This window comes from Podarcis raffonei, chromosome 1 (assembly GCF_027172205.1).
Source record: "Podarcis raffonei isolate rPodRaf1 chromosome 1, rPodRaf1.pri, whole genome shotgun sequence".
Taxonomy (NCBI): domain Eukaryota; kingdom Metazoa; phylum Chordata; class Lepidosauria; order Squamata; family Lacertidae; genus Podarcis; species Podarcis raffonei.
This window is the reverse complement of record NC_070602.1, coordinates 98,602,216-98,628,730: the sequence shown is the minus strand read 5'-3', so window position 1 is coordinate 98,628,730 and position 26,515 is coordinate 98,602,216. Positions and strand designations below refer to the sequence as shown.

Here is a 26,515-nt window from a genome sequence, read left to right as displayed (position 1 = left end):
CAGCAACACTAAGTAGACATGGATCACTGAAGAACAGTAATTAACAATAGCAGCTGAGATCATGCAGTGCACACTTTCCCAAAATGTTATAATTTCCACTGTAATATAATCACGAGTAAAGAATATATATGTGAACAGTGCTTGAATCCATAAAGATTATCCCAAATAGGTAGTATTTATTGTTTGTGGACTACATGCTGCCTCCCTTTTATTAAACCCTCTTTGCTGCTGGGAGTGTGTGTGTGGCGGGGGGGGGGGGGCAACAAAGACGTGGCATTCAAGTGTGTCTTGTCACCGAAGTTCTCTCTCCACACTGATGCATATGACAGTGATGCTTTAAAAGGATTTCTAACCTGCTGTTTTTCATTTGTTGCAGTCAGGAACCATGCATGTGAACTAGACCCATATGGAATGCCAGGGGGCTGCTCACACATCTGTTTGCTCAGCAGCAGCTACAAAGCCAGGACTTGTCGCTGCAGGATGGGTTTCGTCTTGGGAAGTGATGGCAGGTCATGCAAAAGTATGTTGTTTAAAATCAAACACTTTGCCAGAAGCTAATATTTCAGAGTGGGATTCTGAGTGTTAATTAACATCATCATCAACAGCAGCAGCAGTGCTAACCTTAAGTGATAGTTGATGAAATGTGCTTGGCAATATGCACCTGCCATTTTACCCCCATCCTGTTTTTATTTGCTGGTGTAAGTTTTTTGGCTTGGGTTTGGCTTTGCAGCAGCAGAGGTGAGTAAATTAGTCCTGTGGCAGAATGATAACAGCAATTGAAACATTCTGCTTTATCTGGTTATCCTTGTCTCCTACAATATGCTATTGTGATAGGTCTTTGTCTTAATCCTACAAAATCCTTCTCAGGCTGCATTAAGGGCTCTCAGTCATCATTAATTTGTAACAACAACAAAAGTCCTATAACTTATTGATTTACATATGCTAATACATTTGCTGCCTTTATAAACTGGATTTGGTTCGTGCAAATTACGTGAAATGTTTGCACTTCCTTTGCTTTCACCGAAATCATACTGACCCAGAGCTCACGGCAACAGCATTATATTCTCAACATTTTGCTAAGTGGAAACTTTCAGGTAGCTTTGTAGAAGCATTTTCCTCCTCCTCCTTTGTACTGGCTGTAGTCCATAGCATCTGTTGTTCTTCTTACTCATTAAAATATTACTATTTCACATTTCCTGCAATAATCTTGAAGGCAGTTCACAAAAGCAGAAGTTTACCAAATCGATAAAGACAAAGCCCATATAAATGTAGACAAAAGTTGACACTACATACTTAATTTTATCCAAATGTTTTCCAAATAGCCAAGGTTTGGCTTCTTGTATTTTTGAGTGCTCGCCTTTCAAAAGGTGTGCATTGAGGCAGGTATGCAAATACCTTTGATGAAGACTTCCACAGCCTAAATATTGTCGTCAGAAAAAGACCATGCCTGGCTTCCTCACTCGTTGTGCATGAGATGGCAATGGGATACCATCTGAGCAAGTTCCTTAGGTATCCTGATTCCAGACCATTTAGATATTAATGGTCAGAACCAGCACTTTGGAATGATCCCAAAAGCAAATGAGCAACCAAAGCACTTGAAATGGCATGAGAGTGATATAAACAGAATGTTTATTTATACCCGCCTTGGTCAGCCTGGGTGCCTCTAGATATATTTGGACTACAGCTCACCTCAGTTCCAGCTTTGCACAGATGGCTGTGGTCTAAAAACATCTGGAGGGCACAAGGTTGGCAAAGGCTGCTCTGTGTCAGTTGATCTTCAGAACGTTTTTCAATGGCAGACTCAGATTGAACACGCTGCAGTAATCCAGCCTGGGACATAGCTTTGTGAAGTGATCTTCAGAACGGCTAAAAGGGAATGGCTTATAAAAGCCAGGAGATGACTAAGTAAGAAATTATTTAAATGCAGGCCTCCAGTCCAGTGTTCTATTTGCTGGACAAAAGTGGCTCTACAAAAACATGCTCACGGTGTTAAGTGGAAGATCTTAAATACTGTATAGTTTATACAGAAGGAGACTTCATAATTCTTTCAAGACCCCAAGTTACGAAATGGGCTACTTTTTAAGAAAGAAACAACATGATTGATTTTTGTATGTTATGTTTTTCATTTTGGCAGAATGCATCATTTGCACAGCTATGAACAGTTGAAATTGCAGTCCTTTGCGTTGCACATTTTTGTCTGTTTGCTAAAGTTTACTGTACTGGTATTGTTAATAGATCCTAATGACTTGGAGAATGCCTGCAAGATTATAACAGGCCATTTTACCCTGGCTCTAATGTTATCCTATGGTCGATTCGGTTTTTGAAACGTGTATTGTTACAGAAAAGGCAGTGATTAATTAGATATAACTCAGTCACAGAAGTAATTTGTGTTTTAATTAAGATAATGCAATTAACCAGTCATATTGAGTTTAGATACATTCAGAATATTTGGGAGCTTAATTTTGGGTTTAGATTTGGGGGGGGGAACACTAATTGCACCATTTAATTAAACAGTGACAGTATTCAGTGTAAAGAAATTAGGCAGCATTGGTGGTTTATGTTTGTAATCTTTCTTATGCAGGACCAAAGAATGAGTTGTTCCTGTTTTATGGCAAGGGACGCCCGGGAATAATACGGGGAATGGACCTGAATACCAAAGTAGCTGATGAATATATGATCCCCATAGAAAACCTGGTTAATCCTCGAGCTCTGGATTTTCATGCTGAGACCAATTACATATACTTTGCTGACACTACGAGCTTCCTGATTGGACGTCAAAAAATTGATGGCTCTGAGCGGGAGACAATCTTGAAGGATGGTAGGTGGAACTTAGAAGGATTTCGTATAAACATAAAATTTCACCCAAGCATTTGCAAGAACTTGGCACCTACTTTGTGTCCATGTTTCGATGCTTTAAATCAGGGTTTCCCAAACTTGGGTCTCCAGCTGTTTTTGGATTACAACTCCCATCATCCCCAGCTAGCAGGACCAGTAGTCAGGGATGATGGGAATTGTAGTCCAAAAACCGCTGGAGACCCAAGTTTGGGAAATCCTGCTTTAAATCACTTCATTTCTTCAAAAAGTATTTGTAAGTGGCTTAATATTTTAAATTTTTCTAAGTGGTGTACAACGTGCCTATTTGGGGTTCGTGGCCATATGTAAGGTGTGGTGCCCTGAGTAAAATGTTCCCAGATGATCAAAGTTCATCCAGATGGGGAACCTTTTTCAGCCCACGGGCCACATTCCAGGGGCCACGTGCAGGATGTGCCAGTGGTGGGAAGAGATGCAACACTGGGTAGAGCAATGTGTTAGGCCAGTTTCTACATACAGTCAGGCGAGAAGGAGGCAATATCAGAGATCAAGAACACATTCCATGGGGGGTGGGGCATTTCAAGGACGATGCAAAGCCAGTGCAGAATATGACCGGAAGGGGCAAGATCTGGCTGGGAAGTGTGGCATAGGGAGAATCCCAAGAGATGGATGATGGTATCTGGAGGGCTGTGTTTGACCCCCAGTCCTAAGTTCACCATCCCCAGTGCAGTTGATCTTACAGATCTATACAAGGCAGGTAGCCTGGTTCTGATCCCTACTTTCATCCTCTATGGCTCTGCATTTTTCTAGATTTTAAAAAGCTATCCCCACCCCCACCCCGCACCAGCAAAGTAATAGAATTGTTTCATAATAAGCCTACAAGAACTGCAAAAACACTATTGCAAAATGCATGGTGCGTGTTACGGTCATTAGTATATCAAATTTTAACACATCCTGCATGGCCCAAATACCCAGAGAAGGGTTTTCCCCTCCCCCCTCAATACATCAAAGGCATCAAGTGGTACCAAGCTCACAAGGGAGCTTATTTCCAAGACATCTTTAGTTCAAATTGTACATACCGAAGAAATGTTGCAGTCAATCATCTAATCAGCTTCACTCACCAGCAGATTATATCTAAACTCCCATTTCAAAGAAAAGCATTTCAAGCTCTGCTACTTAAGTGACAGTGGAATTAATTCTTTCCTTGCTGATCTCATTTGCTATTCTTCATAGCCCTTGCTGAGCTGACCAGGAGTACAGTCGTGAATACTTTTCTGTGTCTTTATGCTTTTGTTTCATGAAAACTTCATTGCATTTTTCATGGTAATGAGATTTTTCTCAGCTACTATGAAATAATCATTTTCTAATCATGAGACAGATTCTTTATAACACAGTGCTAATCTATGCTTAAGGAAAATTAGAACATTTCAAACTAACTACTAGGTGCACTGATTTCTAATAAGTGCTGGTAGATCTAAATGATCTATTCCCCCCTCCCCACTGCATCATTTTCTTTATATTATGCAGTTGGCAGAATCTTGATACTATTTTTCCTTCTAGTTGGTTGCTGGTGTGACTTGTTTGGATCAATATTCCCTGCCTCCAAATATTCCTGCCACTTTTTAATTTTTTTTCTTCCAGTTCTCTTTCTGCCCAGCATCAAAACAAAGGACAAATCTAATTGCAAATGAGATTCTTTTTATTTACAGAATTCCTATATATTAGGTTGCCCTCACTTTTCCTTTCTGATTAAATTCTTGGTTAAGATAATCTGACGGCATTTGAATGGTCTGAACTATATAAAATAGGGATGAATAATAGGTGAATGGGGTACAAATCTGGACCATTGGTTCCTGTTTTGTATATTATATTACACAGCATTTGTGTACCGTACGTATATGGTCTAAATCAAGGGTGGAGAATATTTTCTGAGTGGTGGGCCAGATCCTATCTTCTCATCCCTGCCATGCCAAATTTCACACATGAGTGAAGCCATTCACCTGTCAGTCACCTGATACTAGTGGCCACTGAAGCCATCTTGGCCTAAAGTGGATCAGGAGTGTCTTTGCATGCATCATTTATACAGAATATGATGAAACCAATTTCCTGTATCCACCCACAGCACATCTGTCTTGAGGGGCCTTGGTTTATTGACCAGCCTATTACTGAGGCTGCACAAAAAATCCACATTGTGCTGGCCTTGTGAGGGCAGAGTTCGAATGAGTGGATAATTCCTCCTACGGAGGGATGCCAACCTTGATACAGGGCAGAAAGGGGCTGATCCAACCTGGGATCTTCTGAGCCAGCTCCACTGCAGCTACATAATGGCCATTTTAGGATGCTTCAGCAATTTAACTACCAGCCACCTTCCATCCTGAGTCCCGACTGCAGTGGTGGCACTGTCATGTCATTAAGCCCACCGCTTTGTCTGCCTCAGATAACAGAAATAATTAAAAGTTGTCTGAGCCTTTATTAGTCCACCTGTATGCCCCCGTGTTGTAACATAACCTCCAATGAAAAAGGAGGGAAAGAGAACAGGTAGAAAAGCCCATTAATTTAGGGGGAGCATTCATTATATTTGCTAAGGAAGGTGCTTGTGAGGTGTACTTGTCACAGGCACTGCTTAATGATGCCTACAACATAGCAATACTTCTGTACTTGCTTAGTAAGAGTTGCAATTTTCCAGCAGCTTTGATTATCTGTTCTGTCCGTGGCCTGGGTTAAAATGATCTTAGACTAAAAGAGATCAAATAGAGAAACTGGAAAGGCTATTAGAGGAGGTTGTGTAGCAACAGAGAAGGGAAGACAATGTGTGTGTAAAGAGTATCCTTAATAGGTTCTTTTTCCAAAGTGAAACTAATTAACTTTTTTACTTTTGGATTAGTAACTGAGGAGTACTGTCATACCTCGGGATAAATACGCTTCAGGTTGAGCACTTTTGGGTTGCGCTCTGCGGCGACCCGGAAGTAACGGAGCTTGTTACTTCCGGGTTTTGCCACTCAGGCATGCGCAGACGGTCAAAATGAGTCACGTGCATGCGCGAAAGTGGCGAAACACGACCCGCACAGGCGCAGACGTGCTGTTGTGTCTGTTCGGGATGCAAACGGGGCTCCGGAACGGATCCCGTTCGCATCCCGAGGTACCACTGTACTGTTATTTTGAAGTGTAGACAATGAAAGGAGCAGTCGTCATTACTGATATGTGTAGGCTGATGCAATTTATGTTTATTAAGAAATAGCTCCAACTAAGTTAAATGGAGTTTACTCCCTAGTAAGTGCACATAGAAGTCTACCCTTAACATTTCACTCATTTTCCATTGGGTGGAAAGTATCATAAGATGGAGAAGAATTTTAGTTTGATGCAGGGATTCAAGTTTTGCAGATTTTTTTTTGATAAAAGTATCTAGTAGATAGGAATGTACAAACATGTCACCATCCATTCTGAAATCCATTCTCAGACCTACTGCTATACCTGCTATATTTAATTACTTTGGGTACTGTCAAGCCTAGTGCCAGTCAGGAAATATATTGGAAGTGGGTGAATGGAAAGCAAAAACAGAGTATTTTTATTGAAAAAAAATAAACATCCTCAAAACCTTTGTTCTAAGGATCTGAAAGGCCTAAGCTGCTTGCAGCCTTATTCATTAAATGCTTATTCTTAATTTCCTTATATTGCGTTTTTGGAACAGATGCCTGCCATGTGACTTTCTGTGCTACTACAGTGTTATCCCAAGGGTTTGCTTAATTCAAAAACTTAGATGTGTGTGTGTGTGTGTCACACACAGATGGCGTCCATTGGAAAACTTCATTGTGCCTAGAAAGTTAAAAACCCATTTCCTTGCTAACAGTTATTAAGAAGAACTAAGTACGAATCTTCAGTTGCTTTTAGTTAGGTCTTTTCCTTTCCCTACCTTTACAGTGGACCATTACAAATTTTGTGAAGAATTTGCCAAAACACTTTAGAAATATTTTCCCTTCATTTCCTTGATGTCTGCATTTCCTTTAGTCTGTTGGCATGCATTCTAATAAACGATCTTGTCCGCATCTTTTGGCTTTACAATTCATGACATAATGAAATATGCACAATACTCAGTTCCCTCAAAGGGCAGTGCATATATATGTCTCTGTGTGCACTGTATAACTAACAGTGCTATCTTTTGCATGTGTGCTCATAAGTTGCAGTAAGTCCTATGGAACATAATCCTAGGTAAGTGTGTCTAGAATTGCAGTCTGATTCTGCTTTCTTCCTTTGACTTTATATTCTTGTTTTTGATAAAATATTTATTTCTGCTGTTACAAACTCTTTTTTGAAGGAGCTCTGCATGGCAGTTTAGCCTCACAACCCAGGTAGTAGCTTCTGTTACTGAATAAGAAGCCGGCCACCCAGCCCTCTAGACACTGTACCACACTGGTTTTTTGCATATTTCGCATATGGATGTTATAACACATTTAGGACATTTTACAGTGGATCAATTTGTTTTCCTTCCTTCATAGTATGCACTCTTAACTTCTTAATCGCATTTGGATGACTTAAGATAAAGTGAACTGGTTTAAAGCATGACAAATACATAACAACATTAGCAATATATCATGTGTAATATATCTGATGCTTCTTTAAACAGATCTCGATAATGTGGAAGGCATTGCAGTAGACTGGCTTGGAAATAATCTGTTTTGGACAAATGATGGCTACAGGAAAACAATTAATGTTGCCAGATTAGAGAAAGCCTCTCAAAGTCGGAAGATTCTGTTGGAAGGAGACATGTCACACCCAAGAGGAATTGTTGTGGATCCTGTCAATGGGTATGAAAGCTTTAAAAAAATAATTTTAAATAAAATTTAGCCCCTTTTCACCATTAACCTCCCTCCCCCCAATAATATTCTCCCGCACTGTTAAACTAGATATTTCAGTGGATGTAAGTGAATTGTATGCCTAATGCTTGGGAGTTTGCTGTTTTTGTGACCACCCAAGTTGGGTTCTCCACTGTGATTTGCCCACCATTACTCCCCTTGTTTGTATCCAGGCAGCATTATCTACTGATAACTGTGCATAAAATATGCACAATTACCAAGGGTGTGGGGAAATGCAGTTTGCTGCTAGGTTAGTTTTCTTTGCTCCAAGCTCAAAACATTATTAAGCATACACAAGCGCATATACAAACACACTCTCACTCACTCACTCGATTAATATATAGTTTTGGAATTAAAACTCAGTGGCTTGCTGTGCTCTTTCACTGAAGATCTGACTTAGCATCCTAAATGCTGTGAGTGGGAATGGACTGGGAGGGAATAGAATGAAACTGAAACGAAAATCAGTGCCTAGAATGGAACCGGCAGGAAATGGCGTAAAACTGGAGTAGACATCAGCTTCTAGAGTGGAAAGGAGCAGGAGAGTGAGTTGAATAGTTCTTGTGTCCAGGAAAGCAAAAGCCAGAATGTGTACCTTGCACTATGCATGCATTGTATGTATATAATTTGTGAGTGTGAAATGGTAATTGTTTGCAAAAATTGGGCTATTTTAACAGAAGGGGAAGAGTCAAACTGATATCAAGGAGCACAATAGGGATTAGAGGGAAAACAGCAGCTATGTGGATTCATCCAATATTGTGATTTTGAAAATATTCCAACCCTACCAACAGGGAGATTGAACAATATGGTAACATTAAAAATCCCTTTTGAAAAGTAAGACCAAATTGGTGAAGAACAATTCTACATTACTATTTAATTGTTTATATTATTTTATCTCAAATACAGTTTAAGGACCAATTTGGCAAAGTTAACAGGTGGATTCAAAAACAGTCAAATACTGAAACCTTTTAGATTGTTACAATAATAGAAGATTGCCTAGTAGCTATTTACTCACATTGAAGACTTCATCTCAAACACAAAACTCAGCACTTCCTGGACAACCTCTTCTAGTCCGGGTAGACAATACTGAGCTAGATAGATTAATGGTCACATTCAATATAAGGCTGCTTTATATGTTCATATGTTATAATATCCTGTTTTTTCAATAGTCCCTCTAAGAATTTGACTTTAAGCAGTGATTTTATAATCTTAAACTGGTCCACAAACTTCATGCTTCCATCTACTTAAAGACACAACTTTAGCATTAGCCTTCCTAGTATGCAATAGTCTTCATTGAACTCTGTCAGCAAGATAGCTAACTCTTGACAACTGACATCGTCTTTTAAAATTGCATAAATATTGAGTTGAACTACCAATGGAATCACAGCACCTTTTGCCCCACTACAAGGTGACTTTGCCAGCACCTAGTTTCAACTCAATTTTTATGCAATTTAAAAGAGGATGTCAGTTGTCAAAGACCAGGTGGATTGAAGCTTTTAATAGGGGCTGACATACACTGAGAGATTTGACCACTATATGTTTGGACTGAATAGTTTTGGAAAAACCTGACATGGGAGACTGATAGCAAAGATATCTAATATCACCCTCTGAATGTTTCCCCCTATGAAGTGATTGGAGAAGATCAGTTCAGGTGATACCTTGGGGTGAGAAAATCAACCCCAAAGCTTAAATGAAGCCAACCTTGCAAACAAGCAACAATCACCATCACCATTTTAATAATAATAATAATAATAATAATAATAATAATAATAATAATAATAATAAATATTATTATTATTATTTTATTTATATCCTGCCCTCCCCAGCCAAAGCCGGGCTCAGAGCAGCTAACAACAGTAAAAATAGCACAGTTTACATAAAAATCACAGTCAATTAATTAAAATACATTCTAAAATCAATTCAGAATCAAATTAATGGCAACCATTGGGCTAGAGCTCTATGAGGATATAGGAAAATAGGATATAGGAAATAGGAAATGCCATATATTTAAACCGAAGGTGTGCACGTAATTAGCCATTCAAATGGTGTGTGTGCACCATATCTTGTGATTGATTTTGCGGGGTGGGGCTTACTTGTGCTGCCCCCCCTATTTTATTTAAGTTGGCACCCCTGTGAAATAAAACAGGTTAAAGAACCTGGCTTGCTGTGAATCTGGTTTGGACATAATTGTGAACCATAGCTAATTGAAGAGTCAGTATTTAGGTTTAGGTCTGCCATGCTACAGAGGGCTGAAGGTGCAGAGATATACAGCTGAAATTGTGCTGAGTTTTCTGCCCATCTCTTCTGCAGCTGTAGAAGAGCCTTAGGAGCAGAGAAACACAGCATTTGGTTGCAGCAAGTTTTCTCGGCGCAAGTCTACAGCAGAGAAATTTGCCCAGGGGAAATCAGGCCAGAGCATTCATCTGACAGTGTGCAAATAACTGATCCCCACCCCACCCCTACACAAAGTGGTGTGATAGTAATTTAGAGAACCGAGAAATGATAGATACGTTAAGAAGTTATGAGTTTCATGTTAATCAGAATGCTCTTTGCTCTGCTTTGTCAGCTTGGGGCACAGGAGACAGCAGTCAGTAGTGAACATGTACTCAAAGAACAGTTCATTTCAAAATTAATGGATCATGCTCTCAAGTGAATGTACTTTATAAAACAGCCTTCCTTGCTGCTTCCACTAGTTTCAAGATAGTTATAGTAATATTCTTATTAAGCAAATTTTTAAAAAAGATCAGAAACTAGTATATTATAAGCTGCAATATGCATATTAAAATTTTTACAAAATAATGTTGCAAGACAGCAAGTCACTTTCTATACTATTCATTATTCAAGTTCACCAGATTTTTTAAGATAGTGGGTGAGTTAGATAGTGTATAGCAAATGAACCTTCATGCTATTCTAGAACCAAAGTGAACCAGAATATGACCGAATAATGAACTATATACCAACTAGTCTATAGAGATGGAAGACATTCTTCCTATGAGATGATGCTTCCTCTTGGAGGCTTCAAGCAGGTCTTCCCAAGGTAGGGTTGCCATATTTCAAAATGTAAAAACCAGGACACCCCAAAAGTCGATAGATTCTCAGACTATCATTTTTTTTACCTTCCTTCTGACTAGTTTCCTGATTCCCCCCCTCACTGATCTCCTGTGACTCACTAATCTCCTGTGAGTTTTATGAATTATTGTCTTCTCTCCTGATTGCTTGTTGGTTTGTCATGAGAAAACGTTGGGTCCTTTTTCCCCACTCCCGACCCTCTGGGATTCTTTGTGGGTGTTTTTCCTTTAGGGTGTTTGTTTGTGGACATTATATCCACAAAGGGCCAGTTTCATCAACTTCTTTTTTCCAATCAGGGAGAAATTGGCTACACAGCAACAGATTTTTGGCGAATCCTACAAAGAACCACCATGAAGTGGGAGTTCCATTTATGCATTGATTGTGGCTGGCTCCTTTTTTCTCTTGCTAGCAGGTCTATAATAAGTACGCAAGTGGCGCTGTGGTCTAAACCACTGAGCCTCTTGCGCTTGCCGATTGGAAGGTCGGCGGTTCGAATACCCGCAACTGAGTGTGTTGGGTTGAAATAAACGACAGACAAATGACAAGTGTCATATGGGAGGCATCTCCCGAGCATGTCTCGGGGAGTCCCTTTTATTGAATATTACAGCATTGCCACATATGTGCTTGTTGCTGATTGGTTAACACAAATACAATGCAAGGGTTGCATATAGGCATTAATCACCAATAGATTAAAGGTTGGGAAAGGGAACACAGAACTAGACAGGCATGAAAACCTCCTTATTAAACTATTACTAGTGATTGATATAGCAAGAATTAAAAGAACATAACTATTACATTCCGTAGATGTGGTTAACCATGCATTAAGAACAGGTCAGAGTACGATGTTTTCATGAACTCAGTGTGAACTGAACATTCTAGTCATGTGCAGAAGCAAAACTTCCCATCATGAGTGAGCTCCTGTTGCTCTGTCCCAGCTCCTGCCAACCTAGCACTTCGAAAGCACGCCAGTGCAAGTAGATAAATAGGTACAACTGTGGCGGGAAGGTAAACGGTGTTTCCGTGACAGTGTTCTGTTGTGCTAGAATGCTGGCCACATGTCCTGGAAAGCTGTCTGTGGACAAACACTGGCTCCCTCAACCAGAAAGTGAGATGAGTGCCGCAACCCCATAGTCGCATTTGACTGGACTTAACCCTCCAGGGGTCCTTTTAATAAGTACCCTCAGAGTGGCCACCAGTGTTAAACTCCTCAATTTTTGGCAAGGTGGCTAGCTTGTGTGGTCCCAGCTTAACTTCTCAGCAAGCATGCTAGTACTTGCTGAAAAGAAGTGGCTGCAGCATTTGGTACACAGCAGTGGCTTTCCCACTTTTTTCTTCATGGAAGAAATTCATGGTAAGGCTAATTCCCATTTTTCCAGGGTTTGCACCTTTACATAGTACTTGATTGAACACAAGCTATTCCTCAAGAAGCTTATATTGGCTTAAACTACATAGAAGAAATGTGAGCTGAACCTGTATCAAATTGACACTGGCAATTGTGTTTATGAAATGTTCCAGTTCATGGGTTGCAGTCTTCTAGATTTGTAGCATAATACTAAGCTTATATAGTTCAGAAAGGGAATGTTTGGGAAAAAAGGGTGTTGTGACACACATTTACTAAACTATTTTAGTTAAGCACAGTTCTGATCTATGTATTTGAGCATCCTATGCCTGACAGCAGCCAGTTCCCCCATTTGTATTTTTTAAAATAACATGTGGTGTTTTGCTTTTTTATATAAAGGAATATTAGTTACTGCATTATAATTCTCTTTGTGCTTCAGATAAATATTATTGGAGCTATGCCTGTATTTTAATTAATTCCAGATGTGAGCATTAATGCCACTTGGGTTGAGCCTGGCTTGGGACGTGACTGGTGGTAACTGTAAAACAAAGAGGACTATTTTTAAGCAATGGCCTTTTAACAAGTCAAATAAATGTTTGCAAGTGCTATTGATTCATTGTAGTGTTGAGAAGAGCAAAGAGTATTGATCTGGTTATTTACTTCAATTCAAGATAGCTGACATAAAGATTTTACTAAAGGTGCCTTCAGATGAGCACAAGTAGAGGAGTGCCTCCAGACTGTCACTGTTGGGGGTGGGGATTCAAGAGCATACCAGGAATTCAAGTTTGTGCAATTAAAGTGGATGGAAGTGTTACATTATCCATGCACAAATTCTCTCTTTTTAAAAAAAATAAGATTTGTTGCTGTAAGGAAAGTAATGGGGGAAAGAGTGTGGAATGAATGATTAAATGGAGAAACACGTAAACATCCCACAAGCAAATCAGGGTGAATGATCATTGTAATACAACTGACCCATAAACAAATCAGAATGGATGTTCAATAGTCTCACCCTCAATCGCATAAGCTGTCTTTCAACATGTTTGGCATCAAACTTACACACAGACACACAGCTGCATCAGAATTTATGAAACATGCATGTTGGACACTGCCTCAATTCTGCAATAAGTCCAAATAATATCTGGTGCCAATTTGTAATAGAATTCAGAAATCTAGACTGCTAAACTTTGCTTTTATCTGTACTGTCATTATGCTGTACAGCAGTGGCAACTTATTCCTTGATGAATTTGTCTTAGAATTCTGTAGCCACTGATATTTTCCCTGGCTATAAATAGTTAAAAACCTGTTGCTTTCCATGTGTGTCTTTCTTAAGATATAACTTTTTCTTTTTCTTTTTTAACAAACCAAACCTTCAAGAGTCTTCCTCCAAAATATCATGTTGTGGGTCCTATCCTTCCAAACAGCTTTAAAGTTATTGAGCCTTTGTGGGACCTGAACTTTAGACAGTTGCTTCAGCTTCCACAGCACCCCTCTCTCCTTTCTATGTTTTTGAGGCTTAATTTGGCCAAAATATTAAACTTAGTTGGATATAATTACAAAATACATCCCTATATGTTTTTAATATTTTGTGGTAATTCAACCCCTCTTTTCAGTGGATTTACTTAGAGAATGACTTACAGGGTATAGGGTATCCTAAACATTTTATTTCAAAATACAGCCCTGTAAGTCATATTCAATACATTGAAACTGGACTTAAGTCAATGTATTTCAGTGGGTCTACTGTATCTCAATTGCATATCAGCCATAGTGTAGAGTGTTTGCTCCTGATTATAACATAGTAATTTTTGTATAATAAAAAGGGAGATGATTCACAATCTTTTATGGAAACAAACAATTTTAATGGGAGTGCTGGGGAGTATTCCCGGTTGCAGAACTACTTTATACCTAGTCATTAAATTTCCACAAACTGGGAAAATGGTTAAATTAGTTTGTATTAGAAATACATATTCTCCAATCATCGCATAATTCTTTCCTTTATGATAAAGTCAGTTTGCCAGTTAAGAGAAAGAGATTTCCTAAGCCTAGTGTGATTATGTAAAGTTTGAAGCAGCTCATTAGCACAGCATCAACTTTCCATGTCAATCAATTCAGTTTTGTAATCATATAATTGATTATATTCTCTCAGGTCACATAGGAGTAGCTTTTCTCCCCCTGCCCCCCTTGGTGGATTACCTCTGTTACTCATTTATTGCTCTTGACAGGAAGAAAGAAAGCATTAAGAAGGCTTAAAGTAGAAACCCAATGGAGCTACTGCATCTCTGTAGAAGGCATTCTGCAATTTGGTTCAAATAATAAATGGATGCTTATTTATCATTTCATAGCTGGATGTATTGGACAGACTGGGAAGAAGATGAAATAGATGATAGCGTGGGACGAATTGAGAAGGCATGGATGGATGGCTACCACCGACAGATTTTTGTTACATCAAGGATGTTGTGGCCAAATGGATTAACTCTGGACTATCAAAACAACATATTGTACTGGTGTGATGCCTATTATGATCACATTGAAAGAATATTTTTGAATGGAACTGACAGAAAGGTGAAAGAAATGTGATGCTGTGTTGCCCTCAAGCTTTCATTTCACTGAATTATATTGCAACTTTAAATTTTCGGTTTATTTATTTTTTAATTACTTTCCTTCTAAGGCTGATCTATGTTCGGGGGGGGGGGGCGTTTCCAGCATAAGGATGACTGAGGTAGTTTAGCTGGCATCCTGCTGCAGGGTGCAGCCCATATGTTATTTATTTTCTTTAGAAGAAGCAGAACACAAAGAGACTTTGTTATCTAACAATCCTGTGTTAATGTAGAGTTGTTTTCTGTACATGGTGATGCAGTACAAAGGTCCACATTAAAGCTAATGGAAGTGCTTTCTCTGACCATCTTAATTGGTTGGCACAGCTAACTACATAAATACTTTTTGTAGCACATGCTGCTTCTCTGACATTGACCTAGTAGAGTTCACACTTCCATTGTAGCTTACCGTATATAGTAGAGTCCATTGTTTTGAACCTAGAAGATAGTGTGGTTGTGTCTGCCTCTCCTAGAACCAGAGAACCATGTTTGCCACCTTGATCTCCTTGAAGGCAAAGTAGGATATGTAAATATAAATGCATAACATTCTAAAAATACGCCTAAACCAGTGAGCCGTACACATAGGGTTAATGTAGTGATTATTCACCAATGTTTGTGCATTAGGCAGAATCACAGAACCATCAACAGTCAGACAAAACTGCTCCGGTATCCTAACATTTTTAATGTGAAGTGTGAACAATCCTGTCAGTGCTTGGCTCCTTGCATTTAATTTCTTCCCAGTTCTGTGGGTAGGATGAAGATTCCAGTTAATTACACAGACATTCTAGAGGACTTTCTGCAAAAGGGGAAAAAAACCTAAATTGTCTTTTGCTAAAGATTTCTGCAGCTTTCAGTCTGTTCCATCACCAGTGCAAAAAAAGTGTTTCCAGTTGATCAATGAGCACAATTTCTATCCTGATTGCACCCTCAGGTGAAACTGAGAATAAACAGAGAAGTCAGTACACCAGTAACAATCTTAAGACAGCTAAATAGCCCTTTGGGGCTATTCCCTAGCTAAGAATGTTCTTAAGATTGTTTTAATTGTGTGAATCTTCACACAAATGGTTAATGCAGCACAAAGGAACAATTCCTCCAATACACATTCAAAGCTAGTTAATATTACCCACATCAATCCTTGTATTTATGACTATATGGTTATGTTATTTATTTAAAGCACGTATAAACTGCTTAATTTTTTTTTAAAATCCCTAAGTGGTTCACAACATTAAAAACTTTAAACGATAACATTAAAACAAAGGTGCAACATAAAACCAGTAAAACAGTAATATAAAACTGCATTAAAAACACATTAAAACAGGAACAGAATATCAGGGAATTTATAAGACATCTGAAGAAACTGATAGTTGCCGCTTCACATGTAGTAGAAGGAATGGCATTCCAAAGTATGGGGTCAATACCAGGAAATGCCCTTTTTATCAATACCCTGTGACATTGTGTAAGACACAGTACCACAATGAGAATTTCCCGAGATGGTCTAAGGCATCTTTCAGGTCCGTGTGAAGCAGCTGGTATTTCAAGTAACATGGCCCTGGGTTGTTCAGGGGATTTGTGTGCTAACAACAAGACCTTGAACATGGCCTGTTTCTGACCAGCTTCTCTATGCTTGGACAAAATTGTTCAAATTCTGTCTCTGTCTCCCCCCCCCCTTGTCTGTGTTAAGGTGGAATTGTAAAGCTTTTTACTGGTGCAGTGATTTTTAACATCTCTTTAACTAACGTTGATTAATTGTAGGTGGTCTACAGTGGAAAAGAATTAAACCATCCATTTGGACTGTCACACCATAGGAATTATATTTTCTGGACAGATTATATGAATGGCTCTATTTTCCAACTGGATTTGATGACTAGAAACGTGACACTTCTAAGAAGTGAGAGATCACCTCTGTTTGGGCTTCAGATTTATGATCCCCAGAAGCAGCAAGGTACTGAGAACAATATTTTCTGTATTTACACTGAGCAGTGCTTTACCATTAATTACCACATTGCCTCAATCTTTGTCATTAATTTGTGAGATATTCCAGAAAACATTAGCTACAACTAACTGCCATTAAAATAAATATGACTTAAGTTAGTCATAAATATGGGGCATTGAAATAAATTGCAAATGACTTGCTGGATTATGTCTGTGGATTATGTAGTTGTTTACTATTAACTATTTCTTCTATTATTAATCCAACAATTCATTGATACAGTCAACATAGTAAAGGTAAAGGAACCCCTGACCGTTAGGTCTAGTCACAGACGACTCTGGGGTTGCTGCGCTCATCTCACTTTACTGGCCGAGGGAGCTGGCGTACATCTTCTGGGTCATGTGGCCAGCATGACTAAGCCACTTCTGGCAAACCAGAGCAGCACACGGAAACGCTGTTTACCTTCCCCCTGGAGCGGTACCTATTTAGCTACTTGCACTTTGATGTGCTTTCGAACTGCTAGGTTGGCAGGAACAGGGACCAAACAATGAGAGCTCACCCTGTTGCGGGGATTCGAATCACTGACCTGATTGGCAAGCCCTAGGCTCTGTGGTTTAACCCACAGCGCCACTCGCGTCAACAAATATCATACATCATACATCAGAGCTATTATTAACTGGAGGAGATACTCCATTAATTATAGATATTGAGATTTGTTAGGTTTTTGCTCTGACCTTCTCAAAAATATTATTGGATGCTGAACAAATCCTATTGTGGTTTTGATCTAAATATCTTTCTGTGAAGTTTTTAAGGTCTGCAAATATTTAGTTAAAAGGTCTGAAGTTATGTTCATTGTGCTTTCATAACCTTTTCATGGCTTTGAAGATGTAGAAGATCTAGCCATTCCCCAATGTAATTTTAAGTCTGATGACCGATAACTCTTCCAGTTCTTTTCCTGTGTAGCAAAAAGTTCAAGGTTAAATTTGAATATGATCAATTTGCTTTGAAAGAGAGAACACTAGAAATTCATAGGGACCTCAATAAAATTATTTTTATTCTCCCCCTTCGGTGGGAGGAGGGCAACTAGTGTTTGGATTAAGTCTAATCCAGTTAGGCAGGCAGTCTGAAAACAATAAACAATAGATGAGCGGGTCTTTCTCTGAATCCAGAGAGGATTTCTTTATTTTGAGGAGGTAGACTCTGCATGGATTCTGCAACTGTGAGTTTGTCAAAATAAACAAACATCACAGAGAAGAGAGATATAGTGAAAGTCAGAGAGAGAGAAATGGAACTCAGGAACAGAAGGTAGACTGTGCTATCTGCCCAGATTAAGCTCACAAAATTCAAGCATGGATATTAGGAATGGTACATCTGATCACTTGGAGATTGAGCAGGATAGCCATCTCTTCCTCCTTTCCCTTCAGTACCCCAAGGTCCAGATGCTTACTTTAGGATTGGGCATGGGAAGGTGAGGGAAGAGACAGCAGGTCTTCCCCAGATCCTGCTCAAATACAGCTGTAACCCATGGATAATAAGTATGGTAAATGTATTATTAGTAGTAGTTATAACCCAAAATTTACAAATCATAAACTTCGTTATATAATGTATGTATAAGTCCATGAACAAGAAATAGTCAACGTAATGAATTGCTTTCAGGCAGTGTGTGATCCTGGCAGTGTGTGTTTTCCTGCTAGTGGACTACCATGTCTAGAATCCCTGGCAGCAAACTGACACTCCACACATCATTTCTGCGGTGGTCATGGCTTCTGAGACCTTTCCTGCCTTGTCCATGGCAGTAAAAGGTGCTCTGCTGCGTTTGGGGAGTGCCTTTCGCTTCCATTGCTGCCCACCAATGCCAACAGTGCTGGCCTTGTCTGGGAAGTTCACATCTCTCTGCCACCTGGTAGACTGGAGTGGGTACCCTAGCCAAAGCTCCCCCCAGGATGAAAGGTCCCAAAGTCATTGCCCTGGTCATTAAATGCCTATGAAATTGGAAGTACTAAGATTATATTATATTAGTGAGCATGCAAGATGTGAGTGCAAACAGCATATATCTGAAGCAGTTGATGCAGCAGCATCACTTATCTGTCCTCCTGTCACACTGGCTTACTGGGAAGGCCAACATCTGTTTAAAACATTCTCTCTCCCTCTCTTGCAAAATATTGTTAGTTGTGGGCACGGTAGGCTGTATATACCAAGACCCTGCTAATCCCTGGATCCAGCAAGTGTTAAAATATACATAATGGGCCATTAAGGGAACAAAGGATGTTTTGGAACACTTTTATGAATCTGAAAAAGTTTTTAGTTGCTGGACTCATTATAACTCTGTTCTGGTTAGTCTTTCAGCTTCGTGCAGCTGCTGTTAGTTAGTTAGTTAGTTATCAATTCATATTCCGCTGTGTAACAAAAGATCCCAGGGGAATGTACAACATTGAGAACACATTTAATGGAGCACAATAATAAAAAGCATAATAATAGTCAGTAGTATAATAAAATAATCACAATTTATTTGGTTTTATAGTTTATTTTATTTTATTTGGTTTTCATCTTTCTGGATTTCATTGTGTATGTTTTATTTTTATTTTTTAACACAGGGAACATTTGTTCAGAAATCCACAAAATACATACGTCCAAAAATAAATAATAAGACATTGTGGCAGTCCTGGAAGGGCCCTGGGTATGGGAAATAACCAGCTGCTTGAATATTGGTAGCTTGTGTTCCTTTATACTACCCAGAATGTGTCTGGCGGGGGAGATTTCTCACCTTTCAAGAGAGATTTCACCTCAGGCTCTCTTTTAGCTGTGCCACTAGCTAAAATTGTAATGTACAATTGTGATGTACAATTCTAGCTGGTCTCAAAGACACAGAGAAGCATCACATGGTAATTGATTTGCTATTTGGTAATGGTATAGGGATCTGTTTTGATGAAGAATAATAAAGTCTTCATGCACATTCAGTCTGGTTTCCACAGAATCCAAATTGATTCTTTCCATTTACTTTAATGGAAGTAGGATATAAGCCTATGTCGCTAGTTAAGCTTATATAAACTGCTTGTTAAAAATCCATCTACGGACTAATCAATAATCCGCACTTTTATATCTCCTCCAAGACTTGTAGCAGTAGTTACATGGCTCAATAAACCGAGTGTTGATTTGGATTTAAAATGTATGTATCCAACATTTCAGGTTCTAAACAATCACAACACAAACACACATAAATTTGATGCCACCTATGAACAGTCTTGAAAAATGGACCCTACATGCCTCTTGTCAGCTTACATTTACAAACCCATTTACAGCTTTTTAAGGCTGTACTGAGGATAACTTGAAGGATGTGTCACATATGAGTTATTTGTGTAACCATCCAAGTTTTATTTTACTTTAATGGGTTTTCTTGTTAACTAAAATGCAGTTGTGAAATACTTTTCCTTGTTAGTATTGTTGAATGAATCACTTTCAGGATCCCCCCCCCACACACACACATAAACACACATATACATATATATGTTGTCTTAACTAAATATAAGACAACATCTATGCTGTTTGCCTAAGAACTGTTATCTAGTTACTGATATTCTTTATGATTCTAAGGCCATGCAATAAAGTTTAATGCTATATGGAGCCTGTATTTCAACAGTGGTAGTCTGTGATGCATGAAACAATCTAAGCCAGGCCTTATTGACACACAGCTTAAAAGCTGAATGGTATTACAGAGCTTATAAACACCTGAGGCCTCTCTAGTTGTGTGTTCTGTGGTATTAATCAGAAAAGATTTTAAGTTTCAAAATGATGAAATGGTATTTCGGTCACATTCACTATCTGGTTAAGTAGGTGATGAAGATGTTCAAAATCCTCTGAGATGTCATGTTAGGCTTATTGAAAGTCCCTTGAAAGGCCTGAAATTGTTTGCCTCAAAAAGACTCTCCAATTTGCTCTAAATTTTGTTTTATGTGGAATTGGAGATGACCTAAGTTTGTGTAAATGTCTAAGGAATTTTTCTAGTTGTGGCAAAACCAACTGCAGTTCTTTCTTTCTCAGATGTTTTGCAAGAGCTAAAACCTTAACATCCACTTCCAATATAGCTTCAGGCAAAATTCAGCAGTAACACTAGTCAATAATAATCAGTGCCCTCGTCTTATATTATTGTTCCGTAGCTTGACATGCATTTTTATTTGACAACTTTCAACTGACACCAGTTGCTTTCAGTACAACCCTATATATCTGTCTACTCAGATATAAGCCACATTGTGTTTGATGGGGCTTACTCCCAGGTAAGTGCTATAGGATTGTAACCTTAAGCTCCACTGTGCATTTTAAGACAATCAAAAAACCAGTTCCAGTCTTTCTGACCCACTTTTTTCAATATTCTGTCACTCTGCTGTAAGGGGGAAACTGAACCCAGAATGCTTGTCCTATATGGAATGGATGGTTGTAAGGAATTCCTCTTGGTGAAAATGAATTGAGTGTATGAGGGGAAAAGCTACTTTGATACCCCTGCATGACCATCACCGACACAGGATACTACCAGAATATTTTCAATATATCAGTCCCTCCCTCCCTTGGCATGCCAATCTTCTCAAGCACCAGCATTTTGCCAGTTTTTAAATTGCCCAGTAAACTTAAATGCACACCACCAGCACTGCGTCACATATGTTACCTCAGTTACGATAAAGCTGGAAGGGTGGCTTGAAAATGAAACAAATAAGTTCATTCTAATGTGTAGTGTTTCATTGTAGTCCTATACTTTTAAAAGTAAGAGATAAGACTGTGACCAAATTAGATCATGTTGTACCTGCTGTACCTGCAGGAAACCACATTGATCAAAGCAGTGTGTCTGCTAGATAAAGGCAATTTTCTTCATGGTCTCTGTATATTATACTCTTATAACATGTTGTTTATTTGTCATTAAGGTTGCTTTTTTTTATTATTTCAGGCGACAACGCGTGCCGTGTTAACAATGGAGGCTGCAGCACTCTCTGTTTAGCTGTTCCCGGAGGCAGAGTGTGTGCTTGCGCTGATAACCAGCATTTGGAGGGAAACAGTACAAGATGCACAAGTACGATCTTCCTAGAGAGTATCTGAGTTTATACTAATGTTGCAGGGAGAAAAAACGAAGCCTGTGAATGTCTGTAAAACTGCAAATGTCTAACTGTAGGGGACTATGCTTTTTCACCAGCAGAACAGAAAAGCACAGAGGTTTTTTTTACTGAACACAGTGTTCAGTATTCTAAGGATTTCCCTTCAATGCTTGGGGCTTTAAAGGTAGTCTTGGGGTTGTTTTAAACCTAGACTGAAATGATTCCCCTCCCCTTACATTTTCAGCTTGAAGAATGCATTCCCTTCTGGGCAACCTTTTGAGGTGGGTCAGAGGTAGAAGTGGGCAGAGTAAGAAATATAAATGTTCCCCTTGTTGCAGACAAACACACTCATGGACGGTGTGAATCAGGGCTGGTGACAGGTGTGTCCTGAGAAGAGGGAATATGGCTAGGGAGAGGTATTTCTTGAAGAGATTCCCAAGGGCCAGATGGAGAGGCTCAGAGGGACACATCCAGCTCCTGCACCTGAGGCTCCCCATCCCCGCTTAAGGAAATGGGGTGCTGTTATTATAGTGAAGGTTTGCACTACAATGATGCAGGAGCATCCTAAACCATTGATTAATATTGGAGTGGGAGCCAATAAGTAGACTGAATCCAGATAGGATTGTCATTTTATGAATATGTAATAATGAGAGCTGAAGGCTATGAAGTAGAAAGAATAATTAATGCTTGTGTATGGGCAGCTAATACTGCATATTCTTTCTACATTTGTACCCTTAGTTAATTCTGGAGAAGTGCTACCCAAGTTATGCAAACCTGGAGAGTTTCAATGTCAGAACAGGCGCTGTATCCAAGACCGCTGGCGCTGTGATGGGGATGATGATTGCCTTGATGGCTCTGATGAGCATTCAGAGATTTGCTGTATGTATCTGTGCAAAGTGTGGTCTGTGCTTTCCTCATTAAAAAAAATATGTAATGAGAGTGTTAATCTATGCAAATATATAAGTGTCTGAGGGGAATGGAAATGAAGCTGCCATAGCTGACTAATCATTTAGATATATTTATATATATCATTCATTTTTTTTCTTGGTCTGCATTTGTAGGGAATAGGAACTCTAAAACATACTGGGAGGACCCTGCTTCGTAACACTGATCATGCTAATGATCCTCACACCCTCTAATGTGTCTGCTTTTGTTCCTCTTGGGCTACTGCCCCTTGCCCTTGCATGGTGGTTGGGCCAGGAGGTAAACTCTTCTGGAAAAACTGAGGGAAATCAATTTAAATGCCCAGAAGCCAGAATTACTGTGCAGAAGGTTGCTAAACACTTCATTGCTTCTTGGCAATGGTATCTTGAAGAGTGTCCAAGAAAACAGACATAAGTTTGGAACAAGATGCTGTACAGCTTTTGCTGCCTCGATATATTGTAAAGGAGACATATGGGAACTGAAATGCAGGCAAAAGTGTGATGTCTTAAATGTTTGCCACTACTTTACTACTAAAAGCCATTGTAAGGATGAGAAATGCTTATTGTGACTGGAGGCAACAGCATGTCAGCAATAATTTGCAGCATCCCTATTTCTATGCGAATCTTAAAATGCTTCTCAAATGTTCTAGTTTATATTGTTGTTATTATTGTTGTAGTTGTTATAGTTATATATGTTTTATTACTTGCCCTTCACCCTAAGGTCCCAGAGTAGGTTGCAACAATTTAAATACATCATTCGAAACAACTTTTGGAACTTCTGGTTACAAAAAATAATCATAAAGGATATGGTGGGTCCTGAAAATACATATTGCAGGTGTCAAAGGCCACATGCACTGAGTGGTGCAATCCCATGCCATTATGGGTAGGGCCAATCATGTGGACATCTGGTCCACATGCATGTAAGCAGAAACATGGGTGGGGCCATTTGGGTGAGGAAGACACAACACAATTGGGTCTACCTCCACCCAGTTGTTAAAAATGTCCCAGGGCATGGTCTGAGGATCCATGATGCAGATATATTTCAAAAGCTAAATAAAGATCAGACCTGATCAGTGTCTGTATGGAAGATACTGCCTTGGAACACCATATACTCTAGCTTGAGTTCCATGATGGAAGAAAAATGAAATAGAAATGTACTAAAATAAATAAATTCACACATACCATGAGGGGATTGTGCCAAGGAGAAGTTGTTTCCATATCTTGAGGAAAGAGTTATGTTCCTGTGGGAGAGAACGGGGTCATAGACTGCAGCATGGCAATTTGTCATAGGCAGGAATGCTGGAGAAATTCTGTCTTTGCAGATTCCAGAACAAAGTAGTCTGATCTTTGGGGAGTGAAGTGCAGATCGGAACTGAATTACCCATCACCATTCACAGTTCCATGTGCCCCAATGCAATTCTCAGCTCCAAAATTCATCAAAATGTTTTTAAAATCCGTATTTGGATATAAAATTTAGATTTTTGTGTGTGAATGTTTCCTGAATGTACAGAGATGAGTGAGCATATGAGAAAGTTACCCGTAATCAAAGGACCCAGCTGCTATCACCTTAGGGAAGTGTGATCAGTATGGTATCATTTTAAAAAAGATAAAGGCCTATATTGGGAGCTATTTATGTGCCTTTTCAGGTTTGAAAAATGCATACATGCTTAAATAATTCTTGTTTCTTTCTTTTGAACAGATGAATTTTTTAACACTTTTTTGATCTCTGTAAAAGACATACTTCTAGGCACATATTCTTGCTGCCTGTTCAAGTTGTTCATTTTAAAAATAGCACTTTATAACTTTTCACACTTTCTTCTTTAGCAGTGTTTTTCTCTCCTGATGACAAACATTCAATCATTATCGGTAAATTACTATTTGAATGTGCAGTTGCATGCAATTGTTTGGACCGGTAACGGCAGACTTGGCATATAGTAAGGGCATGGCTAAGAGTGCTCAAAGAATAAAGCTTCTGAAGTTCTGATATTAACGGGGCTGAATTCATCCACATATCTCAGTCTGATGTGTGGCTCAAAATATAGTCATCCTTCAGATGTCACACACTTCAATTTTGCGATGATGTTCTTGGCTCAAAAAAGTATTAAAATGAATCTTAAAATTCATATTAGGTATAAAAATATATTTAGAAATATTGAGAGAGAGAAAATGTGTTCAGAAATGCATATTTTGTATGCCTTTGTAAACATTTTCAAATATATGTATCTAAATGCCAATTTTTGCTTCTTCTTTTTTAAATCGAAGATTGATGCAGAAATGAGACTGCATTGACATACAATGAAACAAATGCAAAAGTGATTCGAAACTATCTATCCCTTAACCATCGCCAAAGAAGCCCTCAGTATGATCTAAAACTAGAGCAGTGCTTTTGGACACTGTGTGATAGTTTCTGTTTCAAAGTTAGATTTTATGTCTTTGTTCCTTTGCTTTTCACCATCTCCATCCGTGGCTTTTATCTGTTCCCATACTAGTTTTACACTAAGATAAAAGTGAAAATCCAATCTTCTGTTTCTCCTGATACCAAAAGCCTGATTCTGAGGGCACTTTGCTACTACAGACCAATAATATGTAATACTGCAACCCATTGATGTCCATATCTATAGATAAGGCAATAATAATAAATTGGCATTTTATGTTGCATTATTAAATCACCAGGTTTTTGGACTAACAGCTTGAGGGTCTCTTCTCTCTTTCTGTGGTCTTTGGTTCTATTCCTCGTTTTCTGCTCATGGAATAGTAATAATAAGCAATGGCTGTGAATACTACTGGCTTCTTGGCCCCTGCACAATCAGACTACAACTGTATGATATTAACAAGTATTTGATAAGTACAGGAACTGCACAGACCTTTTTTCTTTTTAATAACAGTGGTCATTTTTTTGTAGTGAGAACTGAAATTACAGTTTTACTCTTGTTGTTGGCACAACATAAAAGCTTTATATCCAATTTTAATCAGTTTTAGTTCTTGACTAATTTCACGCTTAGCACAAGGTACATTTTTATATGCTGCATATTTTTCCCCAGTCCAATAAAGCTTTCCTTTTATCATTTTGGAAGGGTTGCTGAACTGTAGGTGGTTTTTATGACCTCAGAACCTTAGACTTTCATCTTAAACTGTTATGTTTCATAGGCAAGATTACTACCATTTCCTATCTATATTTATTCCATAGCCCACTATTGGAAGTGTTGTCTGTGCAAAATCATAGCAATAGGCTTGCAAATACAAAGCCCTTCAGATCATCATTTTGAATTATTCAAAATGTGAGAATTCAAAATGAAACTGGTGGGAAGCATCATTAAAAGCACAGGGCATGATCCAAGCATAAATTAAACACTTCATTTTATTTCAGAAAGAGAGATGCTCTGAGAAATAGTTGGCTCTCATTTAAATATACACAGTGATTAGATGTGGTGGCATATCAATAAACCAGGCGTACAAAGCAAACTACCTTGTGCCCATAACCTAATGGGTCAATTGATTTCCACATCATGTTACGCAGGACCTTGACATAATTTCAGCAGCATAAAAACATACTTGGATACAACAGCAAACTGTCTCTAGAACAAACCTATGAACAATGAAGCTCATATCCTAAACTTGCTTAATAATAGCAGCAGCAGCGTTAACAATACACAGTCTACCTGTATGGGCATAATATAGAGAATTTATAGTAAAATTTCATTTGGTACCACATACAGAGTTGGGTCAAAGACAGCAAAAGTAATAAGCATTTATTATTGCTTAAAATGTTCTGTTTGTTAGTGTTATAAGTGGCCACTACACATACATAAATGACTCCAAAAGAATAAAGATGTAGTATAAATAGACAAAGCATGAAAAACTAGTTAAGGGCTTTTGGGATTTAAGCATAAGGAATGTAGTAGAATCATAGAATCATAGAGTTGGAAG

General features: G+C 38.7%; 1 protein-coding gene across 7 annotated transcripts in view; it reads left to right on the top strand.

The window, feature by feature from the left end:
• LRP1B (LDL receptor related protein 1B) overlaps nucleotides 1-26,515 on the top strand; it is a 748,913-nt gene that overhangs the window by 527,911 nt on the left and 194,487 nt on the right. For all 7 annotated transcript variants that reach the window (XM_053405851.1, XM_053405869.1, XM_053405860.1 and 4 more), the window contains 7 exons: nucleotides 377-520; nucleotides 2,582-2,818; nucleotides 7,433-7,613; nucleotides 14,406-14,625; nucleotides 16,410-16,599; nucleotides 21,521-21,643; nucleotides 22,404-22,544. In XM_053405851.1, coding sequence (XP_053261826.1) covers nucleotides 377-520; nucleotides 2,582-2,818; nucleotides 7,433-7,613; nucleotides 14,406-14,625; nucleotides 16,410-16,599; nucleotides 21,521-21,643; nucleotides 22,404-22,544 — 1,236 coding nt within the window. The remainder of the gene's footprint in view (nucleotides 1-376; nucleotides 521-2,581; nucleotides 2,819-7,432; nucleotides 7,614-14,405; nucleotides 14,626-16,409; nucleotides 16,600-21,520; nucleotides 21,644-22,403; nucleotides 22,545-26,515) is intronic.